The sequence below is a fragment of the Acomys minous genome, assembly GCF_964271855.1.
Source record: "Acomys minous genome assembly, chromosome: 14".
NCBI classification, from domain to species: domain Eukaryota; kingdom Metazoa; phylum Chordata; class Mammalia; order Rodentia; family Muridae; genus Acomys; species Acomys minous.
This window is the reverse complement of record NC_140496.1, coordinates 22780520-22800558: the sequence shown is the minus strand read 5'-3', so window position 1 is coordinate 22800558 and position 20039 is coordinate 22780520. Positions and strand designations below refer to the sequence as shown.

General features: G+C 49.6%; 2 protein-coding genes across 7 annotated transcripts; one reads left to right on the top strand and one right to left on the bottom strand.

The window, feature by feature from the left end:
- Positions 1–2206: 2206 nt before the first annotated feature.
- LOC311583299 (F-box and leucine-rich repeat protein 13-like) lies at positions 2207–16998 on the bottom strand. 5 transcript variants are annotated; one of them, XM_084756723.1, is made up of 8 exons: positions 16914–16953; positions 16763–16807; positions 13466–13567; positions 5002–5994; positions 3708–3923; positions 3467–3589; positions 3091–3308; positions 2207–2987 (listed from the first exon to the last, which is right to left on the bottom strand). In XM_084756723.1, exons 1-8 carry the CDS (start codon positions 16935–16937, stop codon positions 2819–2821), a joined length of 1890 nt encoding a protein of 629 aa, XP_084612849.1. In that variant the 5' UTR covers positions 16938–16953; the 3' UTR covers positions 2207–2818. The 5 variants fall into 5 exon arrangements, with proteins under 5 accessions (XP_084612849.1, XP_084612850.1, XP_084612852.1 ...); XM_084756724.1 differs by lacking the exon at positions 16763–16807 and having other exon boundaries at positions 3467–3607; positions 16914–16998; XM_084756725.1 differs by lacking the exon at positions 16763–16807 and having other exon boundaries at positions 2208–2987; positions 16914–16998.
- Positions 16999–17010: 12 nt separating this feature from the next.
- On the top strand, positions 17011–20012 carry TMEM208 (transmembrane protein 208). Of its 2 annotated transcripts, XM_084756771.1 has the most exons (6): positions 17012–17161; positions 17883–17978; positions 19100–19159; positions 19241–19377; positions 19537–19621; positions 19733–20012. In XM_084756771.1, the coding sequence occupies exons 1-6, from the start codon at positions 17156–17158 to the stop codon at positions 19868–19870; spliced, it is 522 nt and encodes a 173-aa protein (XP_084612897.1). In that variant the 5' UTR covers positions 17012–17155; the 3' UTR covers positions 19871–20012. The 2 variants fall into 2 exon arrangements, with proteins under 2 accessions (XP_084612898.1, XP_084612897.1); XM_084756772.1 differs by lacking the exon at positions 19733–20012 and having other exon boundaries at positions 17011–17161; positions 19241–19403.
- The last annotated feature ends 27 nt before the right edge of the window (positions 20013–20039 follow it).

Genomic DNA, 20039 nt, shown 5'->3' with positions numbered 1-20039 from the left:
CTTAGTGACATAGGGTACCAGGTGAGGCCAGAAAGTTAAACAGCTAGCTGCTTTTGGAAGGCTGGTGTTCGGGGAGAGTAGGCAGAGAATATTGCCCTTCCTGAAGTGAGTCCTTAGCCTCCCTCAGCTCGGGACGTGAAGGATGACCTGTCATCTGAACAGCAGAGAGGAGACTGGAATGTCGGCCAGACGACAAGAGAAGTAGCAGGGCCGGTGCACTGCCCCAAGTGGGTGCCTTCCTGGGCACCAGCAACAGTGGTCTGCCTGGCAGACAAGCTTTCAGAACGCTCCTCATAGTCTGCCCTCATTCCTCAACCCTACTTGGCCCTGTCCCTTGGCCTCTGTGCTGTGCAGAAACCTTTGGTGAGAGGCATGAGGGAGGCATACAAAGCTGAAGAGAAGGCTGTCAAATCCAAAGAGAGAATTAAGATCTTACTCCTGATCCTATGTGAGGTGGTGATCACAGACAAGCCAGAGTCTGTGGGGCAGGAGTGCTGAGACGTGGTGGGTCCAGCTAACTCCAAGCCCCTAAGACAAATACTTGCCACCCAGGGGCCCCACATGGTAGGCTGAAAGCTACAACTACCCTGAGTAACTTCTTTTTTTTTTTTTTTTAAGATTGATTTATTTATTATGTATACAGTATCTGCCTGCAAGCCAGAAGAGGGCACCAGATCTCAGTATAGATGGTTGTGAGCCACCATGTGGTTGCTGGGAATTGAACTCAGGACCTTTGGAAGAGCAGACAGTGCTCTTAACCACTGAGCCACCTCTCCAGCCCCTACCCTGAGTAACTTCTATATGCCACTTATTACTCCTCAAATAGTGCATTTAGCATGCTAGTCATTAATGCTGTCCCTTAGAAATTGATTAAATGGCATTTCCTTTGGAGAAAGTGCTAGCAAAACACTTAGCCTCACTAAAAATAATAACAAACCCCAACATTTCCAATCTTTAGTGTCCATGCCTGGGCACAGAGCAGATTTTTTAGTTCAAAATGACAACAGACAGCAGGAGTCCCAGTTACTCTCAGAGTCCCCACACAGTCGATTCTTCTCAGTGTCTTCAATTACTTGGCCACGACACCACCATTTTGGTAATAACCCCTGACTTCTGGGTTCTAGTCTTGCTCCTCTGAGCATCTCAATAGCTGCCACTCCAACACTGCAAATTGGAATGTGATTATATGCTCATATATACTCCCTGGGATGGTTTGAATGAGAAAGGCAACCATAAACCCATATATTGAATGCTAAGACCCCAGTTAGAGGAACTGTTTGGCAAAGATTAGGAGGTGTACACCCGGCCCAGTGTAGCGTGCTCTTCTTGCTCACGGTCTCACATTCTCTCAGCTCGTGCGCTCTCGCCTGCCCCCCCACCCCCCACCCCCACCCCGCCTGATGCTATAGATCAGGATGCTTACATCTTAGCTACTGTTCCAGCACCATGCCTGCATCTCACCATACTCCCCGCCACGTTCGTGGACTAACCCTCTGAAACTATAACCAAGCCCCCATTAAATACCTTCCTTTTTAAGTACCTTGGTCATAGTATCTCACCGCAGCAATTTCTATTTCTAAGACACATCTTGTATTATATTAATCAGTACCTCACTGCTGTTCTATTGCCATGGTTACCATGACTGAGTACTGAATTGAGCTTGTGAGTTGCACAGACATGTGTTTTAGTTCCTCCATGTGGTTTTCAGGGTCCTTGTTGCCAAGCTAGCATCCTCCATGTACCCACCAGGGTCTATACATACCCTCCATATCAGAACCAGCTCCAGTCTGTCCATCTGGCCTCTATGCCCACTTCTGCCATTTTCATTGCTTTGATGCCTTCCTTGACCCTCTAGGTTCAGTGCTGCCCTAGGTTTCTTACGCACAGTGCTATTTCTCTGCTCATGCATGCCCCTGGCTGCTGGCTTATTTGTCTCCCTATTGGGTTTCTTGATTGAGAGAACAATGGCACTTCTGAATCCCAACATGAAGCACCGGCCAGCTACTTATAGAACTGATAAAAGATAGACAAAGTATTGGGACACAGAGGAGCAATTGGATAGACTACCTCAGAGCTACTACTGAGAAGTCATGGCACTGTTACTAGGGTTTGGACTGTATGACCACATTTGACCCTCCTACTCCCAGTGCTGTCCTATTTCCTACCCTACCGCAAGACAGCCCATGAATCTGGTAAGTAGTTACTCCCAGGTCTAGTTAGGACCAGTGTCTCTGTGACCAGGCATGCTGGGGGTGGGGAGGGGTGCTGGGAAAGGCCTCCAAAGGAAGCTGGGGACCGAACTGAGGCAGGTATCTACAGTAAGTGCTCTCTGGGTTAACTGAGATAAAGAAAGGAGGGCTCCATTAGTCTGAGAACATCAAAGGAAGACATAAGATCTGGAATTTTTAATCTTGTTTGGGTTTAAAATGAAGTTGGTGGATTAACTGTAAGCTCAGGAAGGTTGGAAAAGACACATCCCCTCCCCGCCCCCCACTGGGGGGGAGCAAGCAGAACAAAGGCTTTAGGTCTGAGTAGTTGGCTGGCAGGAGGTATGGCCTTCCCTAGCACCAGGCCCAGCTCACCTGTGGGACTGACCTTTAGAAGGCCCATGGCAGCAAGTATAGCTGGAAAGAGGTTGCCACCGTTTGTGGGGTATACTGGTGATGCATGTATCCTGGATTGGTTCCATCCTGAGACTGAGAAAAGGCTCGAGAGCAGGGGAAGGGAGGAGGCACGGGAGCAAACTCGGGTCAGAGGCCGGGGCTAGGGCTATTCTGGTGAAGGAAGATGAGCTTCAGGGATAGTTACTGATCTGGCCTCAAAGCGTTAGGGTCAGGTCAGCCCCTCCCACGAAGCGAGACTGGATGCAGGTCACCTGAGGCAGCTGTGCTTGAAATTGCTTGACAGCTGCCATGTTGATACCAGGACACATAGCCACGTCCAACACTCGAAGCTGCTTGCATGCCTGCCCAATGGTATCCAGAGTTCTGCGAGGAGGCCACAGGATGAGTGCCTGACCCAGCGTGAGGCCCAAGCCCAGCCCATGCACCATGGCACCATCTGCTTAATGCAGTGCCATCAAACACTCACTGCTCTGTGAGCTGACTGCAGCTGGACAGGTTGAGGTGTTGCAGCCTTGGCCAGAACCTGGCTGCCTGGGCCCACCCCTCATCACTGAGGTGGCTGCAGTGACTCAATGCCACGCGCTCCAGGCTGGGACAGCCCCTAGACACAGCTATCAAGCCCTTGTCTGTGAACGCTGGCAACAGGCTCAATGACAACTGCCTCAGCTGAGGGAACTGGAGCACCTGCAAGGACAGGGACATAGAGTGGTACGGGGACCCACAGCCTAGCCCCCTTCCAGGTTCCTTGCTTCTACCAGAAACCAAACAGAAAGGACTCCAAGCACACAGTGGGTTAGCCCAATCCCTTAGCATCAGCCCTAATGTCCTCAGTTTAGTCACACCTTGGCCAAACTGGCATCAGTCAGTTTGCTGCAGGCTGTGAGGTCCAACTCGTGCAGGGCCTGAAGCATGAGCAAGGAGGGGCCCTGTGGATCTGGGGCTTGATTTTCCACCTCTTGGCGTAGCTGTGGGAAGAAACCCCTCTGGTTTTTCATAAGCTTTGCCAAAGATTCAAGAAGCACAGAAGGGCAGCTGAGGCCAAGGTCGCCTCACCCTCCCTACCTTTAAGGACCTCATTCATACCTGGGGACTTAGCGCAGGCTCATCACTTGGCTCCTTCAGCCCCAGAAGCCCCCAGTCTTGGAGCTCCTTGCACCAAGCCAGGCGCAGGACTGACAGGTGGGTAAGGTATGTGCAGATGGCCTGCATGGTCTGGTTGGTGAGGCCCACGCAGGAGGACAGGTCTAGCACCTTGAGGCCTGGGCCCAGTGCCGGGACCATGGAGAGCACCGAGGCATCCTAGGACAGAAGAGGAGCGGAGGCAGCTGGTGCCTCCAGGCTTGGCAGAGGTCACCAGTAAGGGTCTGAATGAGGTTCCTCAGCCAGCGGGCCAAAGCAGGAAGCAAGCAACATGCTCCCTGTGCTGGTTGTCAGTTTGGAGTGCATGGGGCAGGCTATGAGGGGGGAGGCCTAAAGGAGATTGCTGAATGGCAAAGGCTAAGACAATGGGTGGCACAAGGAAGAATGCAGATGGATAGTTCTAAGGCTGGAAGGCTATGCCTGGGCTCTCAGCCCTGCTGGAAGGATGCAGTGCCAAGGCAGCACTCTGCTCACAGCCCACTGCACCAGGAGTGGACAGGTGAACTAACCAGAGGTACTTCTTCCAGAATTTGAGCCTGAAGTGTTAGGGCTGCCACCACCATGAGAAGCTGGGGGTAGCAGGAGCTAAAAGCAGAGCAGAGAATCTACGTGTAGATTCCGAGGGAGCCGTGGAGGACTGGTAGAACAGCTAAGATACTGGTGGCCAGGGAGTGCTTAGCAAGAAGAGTGCCTGCCGTGAGCTGAGGTTAAGACAGGTTCTAAGTTCGGAATACTCTTGTCATAGTAACAGGTTAAAGGGATACCCCACCCAAGAGGGAGGGACCACCTGACATCCTCAGGAATGCCACCCCTAGAGTAATGCTAAGCCCTATGAAGAATTTGACTTCAGCCAAAAGGTGACATTACCCTCCCCAAAGCCCTACCTACTAACCACCTTCTTTGGTGCAATACAATAGAACACCTTCTCTTTGCTGGGCAGGGTCTTGTGTGTAGCTCTGGCTGACTCAGAACTCAGAGATCAGCCTACTTCTGCCTCCTTTGCTGGGATCAAGGGTGTGGGCCACCACTCCCAGAATTTTCCATCACTCTAGAAGTCACACCCGGTGTAGGATCACCTCGTGAGCCTGGCCAGTGAGGACTGTAAAGGTATGTGCCACTATTATATTATCATCGAGAACCCTGGCCCCAAATTCATTTCTGACTACTATGCCTGGGACACAAACGCAGGCCCAGCTCCCCCAGGTGCCCTTGACAGATGGGAGACAGAGTAGCTCACCTTTAGTGAAGAGCAGTAAGCCAGCCTGAGGGAAGTCAGTGCAGGTGGAGTTCTGCGAACTGAGCCTAGGACCTGGGCCAGCTCCCGGCCGCTCACCAGACAGCACTCAGCCATGTCTAGGCTCTGTAATTCATGCAGGGCCCCCAGGGCCGTAAAACCTGCATCAGTCAGTCTCTGCAGTTTCCTCAGACTCAAGTGCCGTAGGTGTCGTAGGCCTCGGCTCACAGCCAAGAGCGCTCCGTCAGTCAGATCTGAACAGCCACTAAGGTCCAGGGAAGTAAGGCCGGGCTGCTGGCGGCACAGGGTGGCCACAGCCTCTGAGGAGAGGTCTCTACAGCTGTGCACATTCAGCTCCTCCAACTGCAATCCAGTCACTTGGCCCAGAGCTTGTAGGGCCTCAGGGGGCAAGCCCGTGCCACTGAGGTCTAGGGCGCGCAGCCTACCAGCTCGTTCCTTGACAAACCGTAGCAAGTTGTGGAAAGAAAGCTTGGAGGGAGAGGAAACCTGGGGTCCTATAGAGCCCCGGGTTGGGCCTAATTCAAAGGTAAGATGACAGTAGGCCAAGGAGAGGCGTTCTAGACTGGGAAAACAACCACTGAGATGGTTGAAGCTGAGGTCAGTCAGGTCACGCAGGCCAGCCAGGTTAAGATCACGGAGGCCACTCAATGCCTTTCGGACACACTGTGCTGTCTCAGGCTGAGCCAGCAGAGTGCCTGATGTGAAGAGACTGTTGCAGCCACTGAGATCAAGAGTACGAAGGGCTGGGCATCCCAGGATCAGGGCCAAGAAGGATGCCTCCGTGGGGCTGCCCCCACCCAGGCATAAGCTCTCCAGGCGTGGCCCTAAGTGGTAAGCAACAGACTGTAGTACCTGGTGTGAAGCTGGCGAGCCATCCAGATTGGTCAAACTGATGCATGAAATGCCCCTGAGGCCCAAACTCTTGATGGCCGAGAGTGAGGCAGAGGACACAGGAATGTTGTAGCGCACATTCGTCTACAGGGTAGCAGCAGGCCTGAGGTTAGATTTCTCAAAGGCTCAACAGTCAAGAAAGGCCCTTCTACAATGAGCTCCCCTCCCTGGTGTGTATCATGTGTAGCTGAGGATGGTACAGGCAGGAAGTGGGACTGGGAAGAGGAAGGAGGAAGTAGAAAGATAAATCATGCTGGGATTTGGAGGGAAATGACTATTGGACCAGCAGGAAGGTAAGTGAAGGACAACACTAGATGCCCACAGAGGGGCAAGGATAGAGTGGAGAGGTCGCAAGCTGAGCACAGGAGGACTGTGACCTATAGGACACCCACCGATGCCTTCATGGGGTGGGAAGACAGAATGCTGGATCACAATCTTTTGGAGTCTTGGATCTTGAGATCCATGGACCCAGCCAGGATCTTGGCATTAGCTAAGCTACCAGCATCCCCAACTTTCTAGAAAGGATGTAAACAGTACTGAGAGGACTGGAAGGCAGAAGTGCAACAAACGTCACTAACTTCTTATGATTTAAGTAGCAGAGCACTGGATCACTCTGGAATAGCGGGGAAATAAGCAATGAGGCCTAGTGCCCTGCTGGCCGGAATGCCTCAAGCACATGAGTATTTGCAACAATGGTTGTGTAAGCAGAAGTGTGCAAGTGTATTCTACCGTGTGGGGCTGCCTGGAACACCCCTATCACATCTCTGCAGGGGACAGGACCTAGGATAAAGCCCAGACATGTGGGGCTGCCTGGAACACCCCATATCACATCTCTGCAGCAGACAGGACCTAGGATAAAGCCCAGAGAAGCCAAGGGAGGTTGTAGAAAGAAAAGTGAAAGCAGACTGCAGCCACTGAGAAAGAAGCCCTGTACAGCATGTGATTTCAGTCTAATGCTGACTAAGCCAGAGCTGGAGGAGCTATGAACAGCTCAGTTGCCCAGGCAGCACCAACCCCGACCACTCATGCAGCTTAGGGGCTGAAGAGCCACTGTGCTAACAGCTACAAGCACAAAGGAGCTCGGCTTTCTTCCCTTCCTGGGAGCTAAAGCAGTCAGGAATGTTCTGCCATTTTCCACTACCTTTCTGTGAACAAGGTGGACAAACAGCCAAGAAAGGGCACTGGCAATCACCCTGGGGTGCAGCCAATAGTTGGTAGTCACAAGAAAAATAGGCAGGGTCTGGGCCAAAGGATTTCCAGCTCCTGGGGAAGAGAAGAGACTTGAGACCATACCTGGCCCCTGCTGGCTGTTTTGTTTTGTTTTGAGATAAGGTCTCACATAGCTCAGGCTATCCTTGAACTTGTTATGAAGCAGACAACCTTGAACTTATTAGTTTCTACCTTCCAAGGGCTAGGGTTACAGGCATGCCTCACTACTCTTAGCTTTATGTAATTAATGGGAAATCAATCCCAGGGCATTGCACATACTAGGCAAGTACCAACCAACTGAGCCACATCCTCAGTGACCCCCCAACCATTTTTATTCTTACATGCCAGACAGCCTAGAGCCCCTTATACAATGGTCAGCCTGTTCCTGAGATCAGCTTGATGGATTTACAGGAGCCACAGGGACATCATTTTGCTTGTTTGTGTTTTGAGACAGGGTTTCTTTATGTTATTTTGGCTGTCCTGGACTCGCTTTGTAGACCAGGCCGGCCTTGAACTCACAGCGATCTGCCTGCCTCTGCCTCCCAAGTGCTGGGATTAAAGGCGTATGCCAACACGCTCGGCTTAAAGGGCAGTCTTTTAAGAATCTTTTTATTTTTTTTTGAGGGCAGGTGCAAGGAGGGCTCCTGGATTTGGGGTTTGGCCTTTTCTGGGGCCTAAGAAACTGCTTTTGGAGGCTTGAGGGAGAACCGGTAGGGTACCCGCTCTAGCTTTGGCCACTTCACCGACAGGTGACAAGTAAGTTACTGCCACCTTTCTCCATGTTGGCATCTTATGAACAACTGCAGTTGCTTTGGAAATGTCTCTTGATTGTAGGAGGGCAGGACATAGTACCCAGGGAAGCCTCACAGTAAGACTACAGGCTTGGAAAGCCCTCCGATAGAGAAATGCTTCCATCTGCTTAGTACAGGGATCCAAAAGCTAAGGTACCATTTTCCTTCCAGAAAACTGCAGTGAATTACTACAGCACTGGTGCACAGAGGTGTGGTCTCTAGACAGGAATCAAATACTCTGGACAGGAGGACAGTAAGAAGAATCTGAACGGCTCCATAGTGACAAAGGCAATGGTGGCCACCCAGGATGTCCAGGGCACTAAGACTGCCTTTCCCTGATTATTACTTGGGGAACACCTAGGATTAAGTGAACAAGATGGAGAGGACAGAGGGAATCAGAAGTCACATAGTCCAGGTATCCTAGCCTGGCTTGGCAAGATTTAGTCCCAGCTCTGCCTCAGCTGGCCACTCTCTTCCACAGTACCAATGGCTGGAGGCACTGCCTCCTGCTCCACCTGCCTACATCTGGGCTTTAGAGGACAGGCTCTGCTCTCTGGGATATAATAATGGTTATGTACGGGCAAGGCCCTAGATGCCTGTGTACCTTGCTTGACCTTCCACTGTTCTCAGCCTAGCAGGGTCTTTGTCAACATGGCCTGGAGCTGCCACTTAGCTGCAGCAGTGCCAGTTCTATAACAGTGGCCATTGAGACCTCAGCCACAGACCCCAGCCTTTACTTTCTTCCCTCCCCTGCTCCTCCTATACCCAGAACCCTGGTTACTCCCTCCATCCTCTTCTTCCCTGCTGGTCTTTCTTTCTTAGGAGACTTCTTTCTCCTAAGTGTTGGGGTTTAGTCCTGTGCACTGTGTATTCAGATGCTGATTTCTATGCTCAGAGATCTGTGGGCACTGTCATTTCTATGTCTTCCCTATCAATGTTGTATAAAGAATGCTCCAAAAGGGCTGGAGAGGTGGCTCAGAGGTTAGGAGCACTGGCTGCTCTTCCAGAGGTCCTGAGTTCAATTCCCAGCAACCACATGGTGGCTCACAACCACCTATAATGAGATCTTGTTCTCTCTTCTGACCTACAGGCACACATGCAGGCAGAACACTGTATAAGTAATATATAAATCTTTTTTTAATATATACATCTTAAAAAAAAAAAAGAATGCTTCAAAAGCTGGGAGGTGGTGGCACTTTAATCCCAGCACTTGGGAGGCAGAGGCAAGAGGATCTCTGTGAGTCTGAGGCCAGCCTGGTGTAGGACAGCCAAGGCTACACAGAGAAACCCTATCTCAAAAGACTAAAACTAAGCCGGGCCTGGTGGTGCACACCTTTAATCCCAGCACCTGGGAGGCAGAGGAAGGCGGATCTCTGTGAGTTCAAGGCCAGCCTGGTCTACAAAAGTGAGTCCAGAACAGCCAGGACTGTTACACAGAGCAACCTTGTTTTGAGAAACCAAAACCAACCAACCAAACAAACCTAAAACCAAACCAAACCAAAACAACCCCTCAAAAAACAACAAACCAGACCCTCCTAAAAATGCTAAATCAGCTGATTAGCCAGTAGTTGGGTAGAGAAAAGATGAGGTGGGACTTCCGTTGCCAGTCAGAGAGTCTCAGGTAGGGACCAGAAGAGAGGGGAGAGAAGAGGGTGAAGGTCACTATAGGGACAAGGATAGAGCAGGAGATGGCAGGGTGAGACTAGAAAGCTGATAAAGGGGCCTATGGCTGGGAAATAGTCCAGACCAGTGCAGACGGGCTAGAATAAGTAAGCATCTGCCCAGCTATGGTGCTCTGAGCCTTACCAATAAATGCAAGGTCTCTGTGTTGCTATTTGGGAGCTAGGGTGGGCATTAGAAAAAGGCCCCTAATGCCGTAATTCTACATGGAGGGCTTGTAATCCTTCTTTGTGTTGCTGTGCCCACTCTTCTTGCCTAGCCTTAGATGACAAAACCAGCTGCCTATTTGCAGTCCCCGCTGGAGATAACACTGTGCCTGAGGAAGCCGCCTTCCCTAATCCCACTTCCTCCGGGTCTTCCTTCTCAGAAGTCCACCGTTTTCTCCTGCTCTGAGCTGGCTGCATAGGCTTCTCTGCGCCTGGCCTTCTTAGGAACAGCCTGCTCTGCTTCAAAAACACCCAAGGCTATCAGGAAGTCCCTCCTGTCTGCTAGCTGGCTGGCTCCTGGCAGGGCCCTGCCTCCAGCTCCTAGTCTTTGGGTTCAGACACTTCTTTCTTCTGGCTGGCTGAGCTGTTCCCACATCATCTCTGAGAACTCTGCCGATTTTTTTTTTTTAAATCTTTCTATTGTGGACTTTCCAGAGTCCACAAACAACAGTTTTGGGGTTTGTTTTGGGGGGACAAGGACTGACTATGCAGCTCAAGCTGACCTTGAATTCACTACTTAGCCCGAGATGCCCCGGTACAAGAATCCCCCTGCCTTAGTCTCCTGAGTACTAAAGCACTTTTTGTCATCTCTCTAAATGTCTCTTTCCAGTTTCTCCCTGAGAAGCACAGGGAGGCACACACAGCCACTGTCTGGGCTCTTGGTTTCCCTTTAACTCCTTCCTGCTAGAATCCTTATTCCTGCTCACAGCTTCCCCCTCCCCTGCAAGTCACTACCATGTAGGAGCCTCTCTGCAACCTCACAGCTTCCTCTTTACCATGCCACCTGCTATAGCCATTAACCTTGTCATTACTCCAGTGTGCCACCCTCTGCTCTGCTCTTGCCTTTTAACTTGTTTTTCATCGGTCTCTGGAGTCATCAAGACTCAGACTATGCCAGACATGGTGGCGCATGCCTTTAATCCCAATGCAGAGGCAGGTGGATCACTGTGAGTTCGAGGCCAGCCTGGAGTACAAAGTGAGTCCAGGACAGCTAAGGCTACACAGAGAGACCCTGTCTTGAAAAACAAAAAACAAAACAAAAGACCCAGACCACAGGTGAGTAGGTTCTACCTGACAAAAAACCTGTATAGCCCTTGGCCTCTTCCATGTGATCTGTCACACTGCATTTCTTCCTATGGGACAGTATTTCTTTCTCTTTCTGTGGTGTATGGTCTAAGTGCAGAGTGAATGAGGTGCATGTGGAAGCCGGGGGCCATCACATGTCCCACTCCATCACTTTCTGCCCTATCCCCTCGAGACAGGGCCTCTCACTGAGCCTGAAGCTAAGCGGGCAGCCAGCAAGCATTCTCACCCACTCTACAGAACCTCCTCTCTAGTCCTGTCTTCCATTCTTTTTCTTTCCTTCTTGTTGTTTTGTGAAACAGAATCTTGCCCAGGTTAAACTCTAACTTGCAATCTTTCTGCCTGAGTCTCCCAAGTCCTGAGATTATAGATATGTGCCTTCATGCCTGGCCCCAGCTACTTTCTGATCTATCTTATTTTCCTCAACCAGACATTAGAGATCAACTGCTTCATAGAGCTCTCTAGAAACCCTGATACAAAAAAGTCTAATTCTGAATCTACCATCTATGCCCAAATGTGCTTTTCCCCCTAAGCTCTTATCACCCTGATTCAAGTCACCCTCACTCTTCTTGTTTGGGTTGATTTTGGTTTTTGAGACAGGGTTTCTCTGTGCCTGGACCTGCTTTGTAGACCAGTCTGGCCTTGAACTCACAGCAATCCACCTGCCTCTGCCTCCCTGAGTGCTGGGATTACAGGCATGTGCCACCATACTTGACCTAAATTACCCTCACTCTTAAAACTCAGTGTCCCTTTTGCTCCATTTCTGGGTGTGGTGGCCCATGCCTGCAATCTCAGGATTTAGAAGGCTGGAACTGGTAGATTGCTGAGTTCATGGCTAACCTGGGCTACATTGTCAGACACTGTCCAAAAAAATTAAATTAAAAAAGAAAGCAAAATATGAAAAACATAAAACAGAAATTCTATTTTTGTTGAGCCAGTCACTACTCTAAAAATAAAGTTTTGTTTGTGTTGTTTTTTCTTTTTAGTTTTTGTTTTTTGAGACAGGGTTTCTCTGTATAGTCTTGGCTCTCCTAGACCAGGGTGTCCTCAAACTTACAGAGATCTGCCTGCCTCTGCCTTCTGAATGCTGGATCTAAAGGCATGTGCTACAATTGCCCAGCTAAAGAATTAATCTTTAATGTATAAAAAGTTCATACAAGCCAGGCGTGGTGGCGCACGCCTTTAATCCCAGCACTCGGGAGGCAGAGGCAGGCGGATCGCTGTGAGTTCGAGGCCAGCCTGGTCTACAAAGCGAGTCCAGGACAGCCAAGGCTAACACAGAGAGACCCTGTCTTGAAAAACAAAAAAACAAAAACAAACAAACAAACAAAAAAGTTCATACAAACAGGCAAGTAAATTACTAAGACCCTACCAGTTAAGTGAATAAAGAATACAAATAGCTAATGAGCAAAAAAAAAAAAAAAAATTAGCTGGGCAGTGGTGGCGCACACCTTTAATCCCAGCACTCGGGAAGCAGAGGCAGGCGAATCTCTGTAAGTTCAAGGCCAGACTGGTCTACAAAGTGAGTCCAGGACAGCCAAGGCTACACAGAGAAACCCTATCTCAAAAAAAACAAAACAAAACAACAACAACAAAAAAGTTAGGGCTGGAAAAATGGCTCAGAGGTTAAGAGCACTGGCTGCTCTTCAAAAGATCCTGAGTTCAATTCCCAGAAACCACATGGTGGCTCACAACCATCTATAGCGAGATCTGGTGCCCTCTTTTGGCTTGCAGGCAGAATAATAAATAAATAAATTTTTAAAAAAAAATTAAACTCAGCAGCCTGGTCTACAAAGCGAGTCCAGGACGGCCAAGGCTACACAGAGAAACCCTGTCTTAAAAAAACCAAAAAAAAAAAAAAAATTTTTTTTAAAACTCAGTGATAATTAAATCAAAATTAACACAAGAGCATTGTTGTCTTTCAGGTAACACATATGTCTGCATTCCCTTCCTGGCTGGCCTGCCGCCCCAAACCCAGTCTCACTCGTCTAGTCCATTCTGCACAGTGGAGTTTTAAGACACGGACCACACTGTCCCTTGCCTGCCTTACCATTTCTTAAAGGCTGCACAGGTAACTGGAAGAAAGCCCAAGCCCTGCTGCCCAGCACATCTGCCACCCAGCAGTCTTGACCACATTCTAGTCTCTCTCCTACCACATCCCACCACAAAACTCAATCCAATTCTGTGGAACTTGTGTGACTGTTTTCAGAACTTCCATACCCTCGATGTCAGTTCTAGAAAGACCAACATGTACTCTCATCTTATTCTCTCAGGCCTTTCTTGATCCTACTGGATGGTCTCGTTTTGGTGCCCTTATCTTCGTTTTACCCTTTCATTGACTGCTATGGTACTGAACACACAGTATCACACTTACTCATGCTAACTGTTTTTTCCCTTACTGGATGATGTGCTCCTTAAGGGGACTAGGCTTTATTCACCTGTACACTCCAAGCTCTATGCCCCAGACTAGTATGTATCAGTGTATGAGTATATATGGATGGATGGACAGATGATGCATAAACATGGCCATGAACAAGGTGAAGTAAGGGACAACTCAGAATGGACCAAGTGAGGTGGGTACCTTACCTCCCGAAGGGCATTCTGGGCTGCACAGTACCAAGCCCGACTCACGAGGGAGGCCTCTTTCTGATCTGACAGAGGAAGGAAGCTCAGGATATAAGTGAGCATCTGGGGGGAAAAGATAAGGTGTTTGAGAGACGTTGGAACCGGAAGCCTTTAGAAGCTATCCCTCTGGGTCTGAGGGCATCAGAGCACAAGTCAGTCCTGGATTCAGAACTTCATGAGGTATTTACTTCCCTTCTCCAGCCTTGAAGCACGCCTCCTGACAATCAACCGAACATGAGCCACTTCTGAATCCAGGCTTGTACCAAGCAATAATCAAATTCCATGCCCAGTTTGGTAGAAAGAGCTTGGGCACTGGGGCCAGACAAACTTAGTCGAAGTTCCCACTTGCCTAGCTGACTTCTGTGAGCCTTGTTTTTCTTATCTATGAAATGGCAACTGTAGTGAGATTTAAATAGGTTCCTGTGAGAAGTTACAAACAGTGCTTTCCACAGATCTAGGACATAAGTTAAATGCTACTCTTTTTTTTCCCCATTCAGACAGGGTTTCACTCTGTAGTCTAGGCTGTCCTGGAACTCACTACACCCTCAGACTTGCTTCCATCTGGCACAGCCATTCTCCTTAGCTAGAACTATATCTCATAGGATGACTTGTGAGTGTGAGCCATGATCCCCAGCTTTGGGACCCCTATTCTTTTCCCATCTTCTCCTTTCTCAGCTTGCTTTCTCAGCTTGCTGTTAAGGTAGGGAGACCCAGAAAGTTAGGAGACCCAGCTCTTCCCTAAGCACTATGAGTCTATTGTGGTGAGGTTGGTGGCTCTATCTGGGACTGAGAAAGGGGACACTTGGGAGGCCAGGAACAACTTCCTATTAACTGTCCTTTTCTTCTAGATTCTTCTCTCATCAAGCCCTATGGCAATGTCTTCTAGGCCTTTACTATGCTAATTGCTCTATTTCTAGATTCTCCATGACTCCCAAGGTTTAATCTTTTGTTTGTTTTTGTTTTTTTGTTTTTCGAGACAGGGTTTCTCTGTGTATTCTTAGCTGTCCTGGACTCACTTTGTAGACCAGGCTGGCCTCGAACTCACAGCGATCCGCCTGCCTCTGCCTCCCGAGTGCTGGGATTAAAGGCGTGCACCACTATGCCCAGCTAAGGTTTAATCTTTTGATTATCTATTTATTTGTCTAAGAATAGCCAACAATTTAATAGGTTTTTTGTTTGTTTGTTTTTTCGAGACAGGGTTTCTCTGTGTAGCATTGGCTGTCCTGGACTTGTTTTGTCAACCAGGCTGGCCTCGACCTCACAGTGATCTGCCTGCCTCTGGGTCCCGAGTGCTGCAATTTAATAGTTTTATGTTGTCTTATTAGCCAAGCATTAATCTAGTACTGCCAATTGTCCACAGGGTCCTATACTTAAATAGTTCTCAACCTTAATCTCAACCATTTTGGTATTTGGCCCTCAGTCCAACTTTACTCTTGAATGCCAACTGCACGCCCAATCTGAGGTTCCTGGTATACTTGGACTCGTGTTCTTCCATTCTTTACTCACAAAACTCAAGTTTTAGGCAAGGCTAACCCAGACTCATCAAATCCTAGATCTACTACTTTCCAACTGAGTAATCTCAAAGCATGTGACTTCTCTGTGCTTCAGTTTCCGTGTGTATGAGATGAAGATATTTTGAAGCACTCCAGCTCCGTTTTATAGGGATTAGATGGTTGTTACTGACATTTCCACCTTTGCAACATCACTATATTACTAACTCCAAATGTTATCCCCCCAGACCTAGATTCCGTTCACTGCCTCCTTTGTTTCTATGTTCATCCTTGTTAATCCATTCTATATAGTCACATTATTAATTTTCCAACAAGTTTCCAATTTCACTGCCTCTCATGAAAACCTTCCGGGTGCCCCGATACTCTCAGACCAATATCTCTGCTCTTGGGTCAACACTGCCAGACCTCCATGCCTGGTTGGGCCTGCTGCTCCCAGAATATCCCCAGTCCATCCTCTCTACCAGCACAGCATGTCTAATCCTTTTTTCATACGTGGGGCTCTTTCTGGGAAACCCCTCTGTAGTGACGTCACTAGCCCGCTGCGTTTTCTCTCTCTCTTCTCAGATGCTAAGTACATAGGCAGTATTCAGCCAGTATTTACTGGATTAAAGCTGGAAAGTCCAAGCTGGGTGCGGTGGTAGAACATGCCTATAATCCCAGCAATCAAGCTGACAGAGGCAGGGGGATCGCTGTGAGTTCGAGGCCATTCTGGTCTACAAAGTGAGTCCAGAACAGCCAAGACTACACAGAGAAACCCTATCTCGAAAAACAAACCAAAAAAAAAAAAAAAAAGCGAGTTCTTTACCTCTATTTTCACCACAGGTTTGCTCTGGGAAGGAGTGAGAGACAAAGCTGGAATGACTAGGACCAGAGAGGAAGAGTGTTGATGGGACTGGACTGGCCAAGCCCCCGTCCTTAGGGGGAGCTTGGTTGACCTATCTTCTTAAATATCAACGCTGGGGGCAAAGTTAAAGAGAAACACCATGTCTCCACGGGAAGGATCATAACTCACTAAGCTGAGACTGGGGAAGGGGTGGAATGGTCATTCCATGAAACCACCCAGGGGACTACTGGTCACCCGTGGGATTTACACGGATGAATGGATAGCCTATGGGGCTAAAATACAGACTAGGATGTCAGTGCAGGCTCTGTTTATGCTAAGGAGAGGGTGTGTTACAGGACTCTGAGGGAAAAGGGCTTGACTTCCTTTGGCAATGAGAGGGGGCTGCCAACCTTCAGGGCAAAACAAGCAGAAAAGCCATTTCAAAAAACACACCACAGGACACAAAGCCTGTATCTGCATCTCTTTGCCCATGAGGGCAGAGTGGTCTTGCTCCTGGCTAAAGGAACAAACATCCCATGGGATGAATATTACAGGGGCAACCATCACTAGGGGTCTAGGATGAGGCGCAGGCCTGTTTTAGATTAAGGGCCTCGGGTACTGTCTCCAGAACTGATAGGGAGGGAGCAGTATATTTCCAACTGCGAGGACATTGGGGGAGGGGCGGAGGGAACGGAGCGACCATTCCAAGGGGCCAGTGGGGATAAAATTGATTGCCCTTCAGGGACGGTGGAGCGGACATCTTCTAGGACTGAGGGGGAGGGAATGGCCATCTCAAGGAAAGGAGATGGGCAGAGAGTCTGTCCTCGTTGAGGTGACCGAGCAGCCATCTTCTGGGGCCAGTGGGGAAGGAGAGGATGGCATCCCAACCGAAAGGGTCGAAGTGGCCCCAAAGCGTGCCGTTACCCAGAGTTTGCAGGTCCTGGGATTCGCCGGGCGGTTGGTTTCCGCCTAACGGGAGGTGCCGGGAGAGCTGTCAGATAGCCCTTCCCCAAAGCTCAGGACCCCGAAGGCGGGGCCTGTCCCCGACCCAAGCCTGAGGACCGCTTCCTCTCACCTCCAGGGGCAGTGAGTCCGCCATCGCATCTCTGCCGTCTCCGCCCCCACGCAAAGCTTTCTGGGAAGTGTAGTCCCACCGTCTTAAGGGCGGGGCCTGGGAAGGAAATGGAATCCACTTCCGTTCAGAATCCTGACGATTTCGGTCTGTACCGGAAGTGCATGGGCTGCCGATGTGGTGTCTACTGACTGCAGTTCCAGTTACTCGCCCTTGTTTCCTTGGTTGGGTATTTGCTTCGCACCATGGCGGTAAGGGGTAGGGCAGGGTCCGCACCGGCAAAGCTTCTGGGTGTTGGGGAAGTGAAAATACGAAGGGCATGAAGGCATAAGGCTCTTGGCCTGGCCAGAGAGGGGCGCCGTCCAATGTTCTGTGCTAGAGCGGCCAGGATGAGGGGAGAGTGGCAGTGTAGGGCTATACAGAACTAGTGTTGGAGGCGGGGGACGGGTATCAGTTCCAGATTTGAACTACTCCTCCAGAGGTTGGAGGGGGACGCCATTAAGTTCCACTGGACTTCCCCCGGAGAGGTTCTCAGCCTAAAGCTAAACCTTACCAGGGACCAAATAAGATACTAACGTAGTTTGGATTGTTTCGGGGCGAGCATTAGGCGATCAAAACTGGGGTACTGTAAAGATGGTGTAACTATAGGGGGAAGATGGACTTAGAAGAGTGGAAGGCATCTCAGGAATTGTTAGGGTGTTTTGTTTTTTTCGAGACTGGGTCTCTCTGTGTATCCTTGGCTGTCCTGGATTCACTTTGTAGACCAGGCTGGCCTGGAACTCACTAGGATCCGCCTGCCTCTGCCTCTCTGAGTACCAGGATTACAGGTGTGTACCACCACGCCCAGCTGCAGATAAAGTTCAGTAGGTAACCAGGCTGAGGATCGAGGCAAAAAACAAAACAAAACAAAACAAAAAAAAAAAACACCGAAAAACAAAAAAGCTCTGACAGCATCTCATTATACCTCTGCAGCCCAAAGGCAAAGTTGGTACAAGAGGGAAGAAGCAGATATTTGAAGAGAACAAAGAAACTCTGAAGTTTTACCTTCGGATCATACTGGGAGCCAACGTAAGTTGCCTGTCTAGTGTTTTCTGTGCCCTCTCATACCTATCTGATTAGGAGCGCTGGTCACTGACAGCCAGAGAACACTGTAAAGAAATGAGAAGCCAGGCATGGAATCATCCTGCACTAGGGAGGCTGAGAAATTTGAGGGTTGCTTTGGGCCACATGAAAATCCTATCTTAAAAAAAGAGAGAGAGAGAGAGAGAGAGAGAGAGAGAGAGAGAGAGAGAGAAGAAGGACAGGGGAATGAGAGCAGCCCACCATAGTAGTTCATAACTATGCTTCTAGCTACTTGGAAGACTGAGGTCCATGTGTTCAAGGATAACCTGAGCAACACACCAAGACCCAAGTCTCAAGCAAAGAGGGCTCAGAGCGGACAGTATAGCTCAGTGCTGGAGCCCCAGCCTAGGTTTGGTCACCTACATCACCAGCAACCCCCCACCCCCACCCCCAAACTATCCAGGGCCTGAGTGGTGAAGAGCACTTGTAGCTCTTGCAGGGGACCCCGGTTCCACTCCCAGCAGCACCATCTGTCCCTGGGGAACCAATGCCCTCTTCTGACCTCTGTGGTACCAGGCACAGACTCAGGTGGACACGTGGTATACATATAGGCAGAACACTCCTACACATAAAATATATTTTAAAATAGTTTTTAAGGGGCTGGAGAGATGGCTCAGGGGTTAAGAGCACTGGCTGTTCTTCCTCCAAAGGTCCTGAGTTCAATTCCCAGCAACCACATGGTGGCTCACAACCATCTATAATAAGATCTGGTGCCCTCTTCTGGCCTGCAGGCATACATGCAGACAAAACACTGTATACATAATAAATAAATCTCTAAAAATAATTAAATTAAATAGTTTTTAAAAAGCAGCCAGGTACAGAGATAGTATGGACTAGAAGTAGAAGCAAAACAAGGAAAGAAACGAAGAGGAAACAAAATGAAGCAATGAGTCCCAGCTTAGTTTGACCATCCTCGCATTACACCGAAGGCTGCTTTTCCTTGGACCGACATGGATTTGAGAGTTGTCTGACTCAGGAAGCAGAGCCCTTTTGCCACTTGGTTTGTTCCTCAGAGTTGAGGAAAGCCCATGATTTGGGGGGTAGCCTGATCTTATGTTTGCTTGCAGGCCATATATTGCCTTGTGACCTTGGTTTTCTTCTATTCGTCTGCCTCGTTTTGGGCCTGGGTAAGTAGCCCCGTCGTGGACAGTGAGTTGAGTGCACAGGGTCAGTGCCTGGCTTTTGATACACGCATTCTCGTTCTACAGATGGCCCTGGGCTTTAGTTTGGCAGTGTGTGGGGCTAGCTACCACTCGATGAGCTCCATGGCTCGGGCATCCTTCTCTGAGGATGGGTCCTTGATGGATGGTGGCATGGACCTCAACATGGAGCAGGGCATGGCAGAGTGAGTGTCCCCCATCGCCAGCCCAGGTGAGCGGCCCCAGGGCTGGGGCGCTGGGGCCCATACAGCCCAAGACTCACAGCTACTTTCAACATGAACAGTGTGGAGGGGGCAGAACTAGGGCCAGTCTACTGTCCCTGGCAGCCTTCCCTCTATCCACAGGCACCTTAAGGATGTGATCCTACTGACAGCCATCGTTCAGGTGCTCAGCTGCTTCTCCCTCTACATCTGGTCCTTCTGGCTTCTGGTGCGTGGGCTGGAGGGTTGGTTGGGCCTCCTAAGGAAAAAAAAATCTTAAAACTATCCCCATCTTGTTGCCAGTCTTGGCAAATGTCTTAAGTTGCCCTCTCTCTCCTAGGCTCCAGGCCGGGCCCTTTACCTCTTGTGGGTAAACGTGCTGGGCCCCTGGTTTACAGCAGACAGTGGAGCCCCAGCACCAGAGGTCAATGAAAAGCGACAGCGCCGACAGGAGCGGCGGCAGATGAAGCGGTTATAGCCACCGTTACTGTGGCCTAGGCTGCTGGGCGCTGGCTGGCTTTTAGGCTGCGTGGCCCTGTGCCTGGAGCAGCGAGGGCCTAGTTTAAGGGCCAAAAGCAGCCAGAAATATAGGATTACTAAATAAATTGTTTTGAATGTGACTACTGGCCGTGTGGATGGTAATGCAC